The 12,340-nt window shown below is 37.0% G+C and overlaps 1 protein-coding gene across 2 annotated transcripts in view; it reads left to right on the top strand.

Moving 5' to 3' along the window:
• The window catches only part of SUCNR1 (succinate receptor 1), a 51,028-nt gene extending 39,997 nt beyond the window's left edge, over nucleotides 1-11,031 (top strand). The window contains exons 4-6 of one of the 2 annotated variants that reach the window (XM_072792264.1): nucleotides 3,067-3,257; nucleotides 5,294-5,525; nucleotides 7,998-11,031. In XM_072792264.1, the coding sequence (XP_072648365.1) occupies nucleotides 5,517-5,525; nucleotides 7,998-8,951 (963 nt within the window). In that variant the 5' untranslated portion in view covers nucleotides 3,067-3,257; nucleotides 5,294-5,516 and the 3' untranslated portion in view covers nucleotides 8,952-11,031. The remainder of the gene's footprint in view (nucleotides 1-3,066; nucleotides 3,258-5,293; nucleotides 5,526-7,997) is intronic. The other variant, XM_072792265.1, reaches the window with a different exon arrangement.
• The last annotated feature ends 1,309 nt before the right edge of the window (nucleotides 11,032-12,340 follow it).

Genomic DNA, 12,340 nt, shown 5'->3' with positions numbered 1-12,340 from the left:
CATTTTTCATATAATATCTTATTTGATGTGAGGAACACTATGAGGTTTATGGGGTAGGAATTATTATTCCCCTTTTCCAAATGAGGAAACCAAGTTACGTTGCCTTTTCAAAGACCACACAGAGAGTAAAAGGCAAGGCCAGAATTAGATTTTTTTTTTTTAACCATACCGGTTTTAATAGCGTCATTTTCTTTTATTTATTTATTTATTTATTTATTTATTTATTTATTTATTTATTTACATCATTTTAAATGGACATTCCTGGGCAGCAAATATTCTAACATTGATAGTATCGGATTGACATGATCATTTTGAAGAGGTCTTCTTCTCATTTGTCATAAACTTCTAGAATAACCAGCATTTTTATAGAAATTAATAAATACCCATATCATTTATTATATGTACAAATTGTATTATCCCTCATTTTCAGATAAGAAAAGAGCAAGATTTGAAAGGGGGCAGCGTGCCTCCAGGGCATCTGCTCTTAGCCAGTATGTTACCTCTTAGACAGTAAATTATACGGCAAACTTCCATTGCCTTTGAAATTTAAATTGCTCTTCCAGCAGTAAGTTTCAACAGGTCACACTGTTTCTAACAAAACAAAAATCCCCAAACCAAAAACGTTGCCCGGGTGAAATTTTATATGCTGACTAGAAGTGATTTTCTAGATGGGGACTCTCACAGTTAAGACCGCTACACGATTTGCACAGCCCAGTGCCAAATGAAAAGACAGGCCCCTAGTGAAAAAGTCATTAAAAAATTTCAGCTGGAATGAGACAGTAGAGCATTAAATCCAGTATGTGGTCCTTTACAGCGTAAGGTCCTGTATGGCGGAAAGGTAGCACAAGCCCAGGCCATGAGCCCTGCTCAGAGCCCATAACCCTGACTCCGGCCTTGACTGCTCAGTAAGGTCCTGCAGACCTGAATAAAGACTCATAACATGAATAGAACAGAAGTGCTGGAGACCTTTTATTAAGTCTGTCCTAGAGTCACTCTAGCTTCTCCATTAAAAGCATCCTGAGGAGGGACACCTGGGCGGCTCACAGGTTGAGCATCTACCTTGGGCTCAGGGCGTGATCCCAGGGTCCTGAGATCGAGTCCCACATCGGTCTCCCTGCATGGAGTCTGCTTCTCCCTCTGCCTGTGTCTCCCATGAATAAATAAATAAAATCTGTAAAATCAATCGATAAATCAGTCAATCACCCTGAGGCAAGGGGAGCTTTAGTAAAGCGAGACATAGTAGGGAAGTGAGGCTACCAGGCAGTAAGTCTGATCACATAAAAGGAGAAAGGAGAAGTAGAGGCCACTTTTCATCTTAGAAGTCTAACGTCAGGATGTGGGGAGACCAAAGGGGAAGTTCTGGGGAACTCACAACACCCCACAAAGAGGGAATAGAACTTGGCTTTTCATCAGAATAGCACAGGAACTTGTGACATATATCCATGTGCCCTGGTTGTTTGGAGGGAAGCTGTATTAATTTTTATTTAAGTTAATAAGCCTGGCACTGGTCATCCCAATTCTTTGCTTTTTGCCCTTTTAAAATCATAGACAAAAATGATGTTTTTAGCCCTTTTTTCTTCCTTTTAAAAATAGAAAAATGCTGCAATTCTGAAAAATAGTTTTCATTAATTCAATCTGTCGTGTACATTAAAGGTATTGTTATTCAGTTTTGTAGACAATCAAGAATCAGAGCAGGTGATTTTAGAATCAAAATATAGGGATCCCCGGGTGGCTCAGTGGTTTAGCGCCTGCCTTTGGCCCAGGGTGTGATCCTGGAGACCCGGGATCGAGTCCCACTCTGAAGTGGGAGCCTGCTTCTCCCTCTGCCTGTGTCTTTGCCTCTATCTCTCTCTCTCTGTGTCTCTCATGAATAAATAAATAAAATCTTTAAAAAAAAGAATCAAAATATATAGATTTAGATTCAAAGATCTGATTCAAGAATCAGAGCAGGTGATTTTAGAATCAAAATATATAGATTCAGGTCCCTCTTACAGATTCTGTGATCTTGGAAAAGTAAATTAATGCATCTCTCTGAGCCTCTGTTTTTGAATCCATAAAATGGGAAAATATTTAAAAAATAATAACCTTGGAGAGTTTTTGTAACATTCAGTGTATAAAGGTTCTAGTGCAAAACCTAGAATATCATAAGAACCCAACAAATTATAGATACATCATTTGATATAAATACACATGCATTTCCTATATAAATACATTTATATTTTATGCACATGTATACTCTTTTAAGTATGTAACCATATATATGGGGGTCTCTATATATAAGGTATGTTTTTTTTAAGTTTCTAAGTTTTGGGCTCTCAGAATGGGAAAGGCTTGGCTAGAAGAACTGGGTGTAATAATAGAGTTTCTCTGGGAACTTCTGCTTGTCACTGCTAACTCAATATTCGACTTTATAGTGTTCCAATGAAATGACTACATGACAAGAGACTTCCTCAGTATAAACCCTATGCTTCAAATTAAGCAGACTGAGTGTTTACTTGAATATAAATCTAATATAATACTCAGAAAAAGCCAGGTGTGCTTCCTGTCTGAAATCGTAGTGATGTGCTTTCAGGTGCTCTGGCAAACATTGATTGGGACGTATGAATTGCCATGTATTGAGGTTATTTTACCTCCCTAATCCTCAGCCATCTGATGTGTGTGTGTGTGTTTTAATGTGTCTCTTGATTTTAATCAAGAAAATAAAACAGGAAATACCTGAAGCTCTAGTGTCCCTTTTGCTGGAACACTGACAGAGCACATAACCAGAGTAGTTTTAAAAATTTCAGTTTTACAGCTCCTACAAAATTGTTGATAACGGTTGCTTAGTTATATGCCCAGTGTGGAATTCACTAAAAATTGTCAATTTGAGAAATATAGAAAAAGTCTAAAACACAGAAGCAATTGTATATCCTATAGGAACTATGCTAACTTTGACTATGCAAATCAACATGAAAATACCGAATGCTTCTCTGAATGTCACTGTTTTGACAGTGAATAAAATGATTTCGACAGCAGTCCTTACAAACTCTACTTGTGAAATGCATAATTTGTGTCTTGACCTCACAGGAAATTCCTCTTGAACTGTACTTGGAAGTTCGACTGAATAAATTATTCCTGGACTTTTGAATTATTAATCTTGTCTGCATGATATGCAAATTAGACTTCACTATGTCCAGTGACACAGCTTTGGGTTAGAAGCTGTGTCAAGTTGCTGGCAAAGAATATCTGTCAAGGGATCAGGGCCTTCCAACGGAATGGTAAGTTATAATGCAACTCATGTCACACAGGTATACAAAGTAAGGCTGGACTTCCCATTACGGGTTTCTTTTAAAAGTGGCCTGTGAACAGTTAAGATGTGTAAATGAACTATTATTCATAACACATAGAACAACAACAAAAAAAAACTAAGAGGAAGTCATAATTTTTCTCCTGTGTTTATTTTTTACTAAATCTAATACCTTTTTAAATTGCCAAATACTAAATTTATTTTACAGAGGTTTATCACGTTTGCTAAGTGGGACAACATATTGGTAACATTTCAACAAAAAGGGTAATCAGGTTTAGTTAAATATAACTACTTAAAAAAATTTCAAGTTCCTAAATCCAATGAAACAATGAATATATATAATAGTTTATGTTTAGAAAATACTATGTGAGAGGAAATCTCAAGGCATTCTAAAAATTAAATTTAGCATTTAGGTTATAAAAATTACAATTATGTTTGTAAAAATTGCAATTATTCAAAATGGGGAATTGCAAAAACTATTGCTGGCATACCTTTCTGAACTTTTTATAATTGGTGAGTTATTCTTTTAATTCATAAACGTATAGTTTGATCTCTTACTATCACTTTTTAATGTATTGATTTACAGTGTAAATTCTGGAATATATAAAAAATGTAGTTATCAATATTACATGATTGTCTCTTTTCAGTATGCATTTCTATTTGTCCATTCGAATTGTTTATTACTGAAAATAGCAATGGATTTAAAAATGCTCATATGTAATAATGAATTAATACTGCAAGTGTGTCTTGAACCGGGTCAGGGTTAAAATGCACAAATGATCTTTGTTTAATCGTGATATTCGTAAGAAAAAACAATTTAGGGGGGCCTGGGTGGCTCAGACAGTTAGGAATCTGCATTCAGCTCAGGTCAGGATCTCAGGGTTCTGGGATGGAGCCCCTGTACTCGGCTCCCTGCTCAGTGGGGAGCCTGCTTCTCCCTCTCCCTCTGCCCCTCCACCCTGCTCCTGCTCTCCCTCTTGCTCTTGTGCTCTCTTTCTTACAAACAAACAAACAAATAAATAAATAAATAAATAAATAAATAAATAAATAAATAAATAAAATATTTTTAAAAAAGAAAAAGAATTGAAAAGCTAGCAAGCTATCAAATATGTTTTTAAATCTAAGCTTCAAAACTGTACGTTTTTAAAAGGCTGAATTCAGCTAAAGTGAAAGAAACATTATTCCAAATTAAAAATGAATACTACTGATCTGCTTCTGTCAGTAAATTGAATATTGCTTTTAACTTAATAATTCTAACAGGTTTAGATATATATTTGGATATGTAATTAAAGACTTCACTTTAATTACTGATAGCTTAAGAACAGCTAAAAATAATTCATCCCAAACAGCTATAACCTATTTATCATGATTTCTATTTCCTGAAAATTGAACATACAACGACTAGAAAGTGGAAGAGAGAGTTTTAATTTTTCATGAGGGACTTTTCCTTCAATTGAGAATTTCCCTTAAAGGATCAGCTTACTTCACCAATTTGTAGAACTGTAATCCCCACACTAAAAACACATTCAACTACAAACATCATCTTATTTGGACTCTAATACCCAGAAAATTATGGGTCTTGGTGAGGTTTAAATTGACCTGCAAACATTAGACAGATTGACATTTAAAAACCATAGCTCTTTAATATTAAGGATTTAAGAAAATTATTGTAAGAATAAAATAAATGTATCCAAAAGCAGATTACAAAATATCATAAAGAGCATAATATCATTTAAAAAAATAAATTCAAATAAATATTAAACTGTAAGAGGATATCCAAATAGTGGGAGTGTTTGGTTTATGGACCATTTTCATTTCTTCTTTTTGCCTACCTGTGTCTTCTTAGTGAGTGCTACAGAATATCATGCATTTTTAAAAGTTATTTTTTTTAAAAAAATGGATAAAGCAACCACTCTCAGAAGTAGGATAAAGGTGAATTGTCATTCATTGTCCTTATTCCAGTTCTGGTATTCTCTACCTATGATCTCCCTCAATTTCCATTCCCAGTGACACCTCGAAGCAGGAGACTTCTCCATGGCTTTAGCACAGCCCCTGACTTGCCCGAACGGTAGATATTGAGAATCTGGCACATGCAGTTACACGTCTTTATGGCTGTCTTTTCCTGCAATGGCAGTCAAAACCTCCTGCTGCATGACAAGCTAGTCACATGGATCATCTAAGAACTGAGTAGTTGGAAAAATAAGAGAACTAGAAAAAGAGGAAATGCAAAATGAAACAAGTGAGTCTTATGGAAACTTTCTCTTGCCTTAATATTCCTTTGAGGGAGTGCATCTGCTTTTTGAGCTTTCCCAAAATAAGGACGTTGCCCAGATCTGAGCTCTGAGGAGCTCCAACATTTAAAGTTGGGGCAAATAGTCTACAAAGAGAGGAAGGAGAACCATAAGGATATTGCTGTAACATAGAAGGCAAGGAAGAGAGTGCTTTCAGAAGTCTTGGAATTGAAAGCAGCTGGGAAGAGAGTTAAAACTAATAGTGAAGAATTATCACTAATCTTTAAAACAAAGCCTTTAAAAAAAAAAGACCATTAAACTTTTTGCTTTATTTCTACAAATCTTAATAATATCAAATACAGGCTGATTTGGGGAAACAAATAGAGAATCCAGATAAACTAAAAGGAAAAAGGACTCATTAAAAATTATCTGGTGTCTCATCTCTAGGAATAAAATTCTTAATGCCTTGGTTACATATTCTAGGCTTTCTGATGCTTATTAATTTCAGATAAAAATTCCTAATTTTAAAATAACCTCAGTTTTTTTTTAAAAAAAATTGAGCCTGAAGATATATATGAAATTTTGCCTTTCACAAATGTGTGTCTAAGCAAAGCTACCTACTTCAATTGCCAGTTTTGAATATTAGTCATATTACGTGCAGTGTCAGAATTATAGTGAGATAAAGCAATGCGCTCAATTTGGTGGACTTACTACTACTTATCTGACCTTAGAGGAAAAAATATTTATAAAAGTGTTTTCCAAACAGTCAAATATTTACCTTCATCTCCACGCAGCAGGCATTTACAGACCATCTCCTATCTGGCGGTCACTGTGCCAGATGTGGAAGATAAACAGGAGTAACCTAAAGTTTCAAGAAATTTGAGCAAGCTTCGTAAACGATGAGAATATCAAATGGGGAAACTGAGCTTAGACTGATGGGTCAGAGTTTGTCTTGTGAAACCCGCTCTTACACTGAAGCCTAAGGCAGTGTATGTGATGGGGCAAAGGTCACAGGGCGGAAAATGTGAGTAGTGAACTGAGCATTCAGTGAACTGAGCATTGGGAAAGTTCTCTGTGGGGTCTAAGAACAGGAAGACAGAGGCAAGGAGTAGAGCCATGCTAAGTGAGCTGCACTGGCCTAGAGGAGCCAGATCATGCCTGCCTGAATTCCTCATTCCCTGGAGAGTGAAAGGTCATTAAGTGTTTTGGGTGAGGAGAGTAATATGATCTGAATCTTGGTAGTAGTTTCCAAGATTGTTTGGCTCTCAGGTTGAAGGTAGGTTGAAAGGGAGCCAGAGAGGATGTGAAGAGACCATAGAAGATACAGTACAGTCTAAGATAAAGGTCATGGTGGCCCGGATTTGAATGGTGATGAAGGCCATGGAGCAGCGGTGATGGACTCGAGAAGTAGCCAAACATTACAGGCAACAAGACTCGGTAGCTTATTTGTTATTGGAGAAAAGGTCCAGCTGACTTCAAGGAGACGGCTTAGATATGCTACAAGATTTCAGCAAATCGTGGTCACTCCTCTTATTATTACTGAGATTTTAGGCTTCATATTTTAAATTAAAAAAAATCATGTTTTAAAACTGAATTGAAAAAAAATAAAAATAAATAAAACTGGAATTGCATTTTATAAATTTAGGAAAATAACCATAAGTCTTTGACAATATGGAAGCAAAATAAAATCTATTAAAATAGCAAGACTGGAGTTCTAAGAATCTCTGTGTCGTCTCCTAGATTGTGCTTCAGTTAAATCTAACTCAGCAGACTTCGTCACACAGTGGTGCTATGCCGGGGATCATGGTAGGTGCTAGAGACAGAAAAAGGAATTAGATGCTCCACGTGTTTTGTTGCACCATTTCTTGGCCCCTGTGCTATTTGTCAAGTCCTTTGTGTGTGTTTCCACCTCCAGGCCTTTGCACGAGCTTTCCCTTCCATCTGGGATATATTTTTACCATTATGTGTGACATGCATTTATTTGTGTCCTGGATCTTTCCAAGATAGTATAAATTGTTTGAGATTAGGAACTTTGTTTGACTCAGTGCTGTTATTCCCAGTGCCTACCATATAGTTCAAAGGTATTCAATATTTGTTAAAATAATATATTAGTGACATGTCCGTATATGAATATGTACGTATATGCACTCCTTCCCAATATAGTCAGCCTTTCATAGTTCAAGTGTTAAGTGGTTTTTAAATTCTTCTTTTAATGTTTAAAATATTTAATCAATTAATTTACTTGACAGAGAAAGAGAGAGATTGAGCACAAGCTGGCAGAGGGAGAGGCAGGGAGCCCAATGAGGGGCTCCATCCCAGGACCCTGGGATCATGACCTGAACCAAAGGCAGATGCTTAACCGACTGAGCCACCCGGCCACGTCAGAGTGGTTTTTTAAGAAATTATTATTATGTTCTGTGCAGTTTTGTCTTTAGTCATAGTCCAGAGTTTCAACCTTCTCTTTTCTCTTTCTTTTTTAGGCGTGGAATGCAACTTGCCTGAATTGGCTGGCAGCGGAGGCTGCCCTGGAAAAGTACTATCTTTCCATTTTTTATGGGATCGAGTTTGTTGTGGGAGTCTTTGGGAATACTGTTGTTGTTTTTGGCTACCTCTTCTGTCTGAAGAACTGGAATAGCAGTAACATTTATCTCTTCAACCTCTCTATCTCAGACTTGGCTTTTTTGTGCACCCTTCCCATGCTGATTAGAAGTTATTCCCATGGAAAGTGGATATATGGGGACGTGCTCTGTATAAGCAATCGATATGTGCTTCATGCCAATCTCTACACCAGCATTCTCTTTCTCACTTTTATCAGCATCGATAGATACCTGCTCATGAAGCATCCTTTCCGGGAACACTTTCTGCAAAGGAAGGAATTTGCTATTTTAATCTCTTTGGCTATTTGGGTTTTAGTAACCTTAGAGCTACTGCCCATACTTCCTCTTATAAATCCTGATCTAGCTGCCAATGGCACCAACTGTATTGATTATGCAAGTTCTGGGGACCCCCACAACAGCCTCATTTATAGCATGTGTCTAACCTTCTTGGGATTCCTCATTCCTCTTTTGGTGATGTGCTTCTTTTACTTCAAGATTGCTCTTTTCCTGAAGCAGAGGAGCAGGCAACTTGCTACTGCTTTGCCCCTTGAAAAGCCTCTCACCTTAGTCATCATGGCAGTTGTGATCTTCTCCGTGCTTTTCACTCCCTACCACATTATGCGGAATGTGAGGATCGCTTCACGCCTGGAGGAGTGGAAGGAGTACCAATGCACCCAGGTCGTCATCAACTCCTTTTACATCGTGACCCGGCCGTTGGCCTTTCTGAACAGTACCATCAACCCTGTCTTCTATTTCCTTCTGGGGGATCACTTCAGGGAGATGTTGATGAGTAAACTGAGGTACCAATGGAAATTCCTTACATCCTTTAGAAGATGAGGTCTTGGATGGATGTTCCCACTCATCAAAAGTGAGATGCTTCTGTAACCCATTGTTTTATATATGCAGCAGTCGGCCAGTTACATTTGGATTCAACGCACAGATGTAAATCAGAGAGGGACAGACCTGACACTTGTTTGAAAGACACACTGCATCTGGATTATGTGAAAAGAAGAAAATGGGGGAGTATGTATTGGTTTCTTCACCTAAGAACTGAAAGGAGTTAGGCCGGCATTGTCTAACGTTTTGAACATGGAAGTCCAAAACCCTACGTGTTATGAGACTGTCTCATCAGTATAGAAGAAATAGCAGATAGATGCAGCATCAAGTAGTTTAACCATTGGTCAGATCATAAAAAAAGAAAAAAATATCTGTGTTGGCAACATTGTCTAGGTTATTCTTATTTGTTTGATGTTATTAATGTGAAAACTGAGTAACAGATTAGGCATATATGATTAAAGTTTGTGTTGAGAAATTGTGCTCTTGAACAAAATTTAAAGTAAACAGTAGCAGGATCCCTGGGTGGCCCAGCAGTTTGGCGCCTGCCTTTGGCCCAGGGCGCGATCCTGGAGACCCGGATCGAATCCCACATCAGGCTCCCAGTGCATGGAGCCTGTTTCTCTCTCTGCCTATGTCTCTGCCTCTCTCTCTCTCTCTGTGACTATCATAAATAAATAAAAAATTAAAAAAAAATAAAGTAAACAGTAGCAGTAAGCAAGAAACCAATGCCTTGAGTTCAAGGATGCCTATATGACATTTCTTTAGGTTGGTCATGAATTGGGGTCAAGTTGTAATCAGAAGTCCTATTTTGTTATATGGCTTTTAGTGCAAAGAATCATATTAAATGGAACCCAAAGAGATGGTTCAACAAAGAGAGAGACAGGTTTGAGCTTGTCTCTCAAGGAATTTAGGTTTAAATGATTGTACCAGAATACTAGAAGAGAGGTATCAAGGAGAGCTGCAAAAATCTCAGAGTTCTAGAACAGAAAGCACCTTTCAGAAAACCCAAAGCAAATTAAAACAAAAGAAAACAAAGGTAAATGCTTTTGGACAACTTTATCTCAATGACAGTGACTTACATCTGGAATAAGCCTTGTTTTCACAGAACATTACAGAAGGCCTTGAAGTAAGTGTACTAAACACAATGCACTTCATGAAATTATAGAAAATGGGGAATATTTATGTGCATATCAAAATGGATTATCCAGATACTACTCCATGCCACAAAATAAATATAGGAAAAAAATAAATGGATGCTCCATTAGCTATTTAGGGTCAAATTAAGTATCACACAGTAATTAAGTTATACACAACAATATGCATCCAAGGCCACATATCTACACTCTTTTTCTTAAGGTTATTAGCTGTAACATAAAGGATACAATAAGCATTATGAGTGCAAAGAAATAAAATTCTCTTGCCCGTCCTGCTCTGAGATGCTCTGGTGCTGTTGTAATTCTGACATTACAAAAACCCAAAATACTCCCAGTTAATGCTTCCAATATGTGAAGCTACTGAGGTATTATAAAAACATATTACTCCCAAAGGATGTATTTTCATACTTATCATTAGGCTTTAAGATATTTTTTCATGCCTTGCCTTTATCGTCAATATTTTAAAAATTTTAATGTGATTTCATAACTGCCTCATAATAAACTGAAAACACAATCTCCTGAATTTCCTCATCAAAAAAGGCTATGAAAGGGCCTTAGGAAAGAAGCATTCGCTTATTTCTGCAAACGTAGACATGATTTAATTGTAATTTGTGTTTTATGCATGGGCTTTAATTTGTAAATATGGCATTCAGTTTTCCCCACCCCTACCCAAAGAAGTAGTGGACTCCTCTAAATAGTACAGCGAAATATTTTATGAGACCATAAACTCTCAGATACATCTTGTAACCAAAATGTTAAGTAATTTCATAGCACATTTCTTAATCCTCTTCTTGCTCAAATCTATCATCCTGTAACCTAATCCTCAATAGACTAAAAACATCTGCCCTAAAATTATTAGGGCTATTCCATTTACCTTTTGTACTAGGTGATTGTGAGAAGCATAAACAATAAATAATGGAAATCCTTTCTGGGTTTGTAGTTTTCAAAGGAAGTGATGTTAAGTTTCTACGTCTTGTCTTTTAATTGGTTCCTTACTGCTTCTAGAATCATGTGTAACTATTTGGCCCAGGATTTTGCAACCTGGGCCCACCTACATTACCATATATTGTCTCCTCCTACTGTTGTCACAAACTAAACCCTCCACCCAAAGGTGGCTACTACATTTCATTATATGCAGAACTTTCTTCACTATGTACAGCTCAAGGCTCACTCCTGTCCCATCATGCCCACATATGAATACTTTAAGCGTCTTTTAAAGTCCATGTCATCTGACACTCCTTCTTAAAGCCCCCCTTTAGATCTCCTCCACAAATCTGGAAATAAATGTATCAACCTCTGGGACATCAGGCTGCTCTTAAACACTTTTCATGAAATGCATTATTTTTTACCTTATAATATTGTTGTGTACATTCAAGTCAACTCTAAGATCTGTGACTAGAAGAACCACATCTAATTTTTCATTCCCCTCTAGCACGCAGCAAGGTCTACTTTAAATGGTTGCTCATTACAAATGAATGTCCTACAGACCAAATTTGAATTCAATGCTCCTCTTTACTGTGCATAATTGAGCTACCTTCTGTTCTCTCATTACTTTTATAAGTAATGCTATCTTATATGAAGAATAAAGTGTGAATACACAAGCACGTGTGCCAGACACCATTGCCCCATCCCTTATATTTTCCCCTGTACCTTTGAGCATAGTTTTAAGAGATGCTTAAAATCTGTGTTACTAGTTTCAAACTTCAGTCATATCAAAGTTGATCTCCATTGATTGCCTTTTATCTTGAGTATGGGCTACAATTTCCTGTTTTTTTTCATATTTAATAATTTTAGAATGTATTCTGGACATTTTGAGTAATATATTGTAGAGTCTCTGGATTCTCATATAGTCCATTGAAGAGTACAAATATTTTGTTTCATGGCTGAAGTCAAACTCCAAACTCTGCAATCTCATTCCAGTTATCGTAGCCCTAACCGAGCTGCTTAGAATCTATGCAGCACATCCATAGTTCAGAGGTCGGTAGGGTATATACAAGGTGTACGGTTCCCTTTCTGTGGCTCTTTCTTCTCCAGGATCCTTTTCTTCATTTTCGAGTTGCTGAGTTCACTCTGAACTTGCCATTTGCTTTTTCATTGCCAGATAGACTGTGGGTTTCTTTCTGAATTTTAGCAATCCTGCATGGCCTTATAAGGACCTGCACCCAGGATAAAATTACTTTAAAATATAACTGGGAATGTCATTCAATGCCTTTTACTTCTGCCAAGTATTGGTCC

Source organism: Canis lupus, chromosome 22 (assembly GCF_048164855.1).
Source record: "Canis lupus baileyi chromosome 22, mCanLup2.hap1, whole genome shotgun sequence".
NCBI classification, from domain to species: Eukaryota; Metazoa; Chordata; class Mammalia; order Carnivora; family Canidae; genus Canis; species Canis lupus.
The sequence above is the reverse complement of the archived record's forward strand: the minus strand, read 5'-3'. Positions and strand labels throughout refer to the sequence as shown.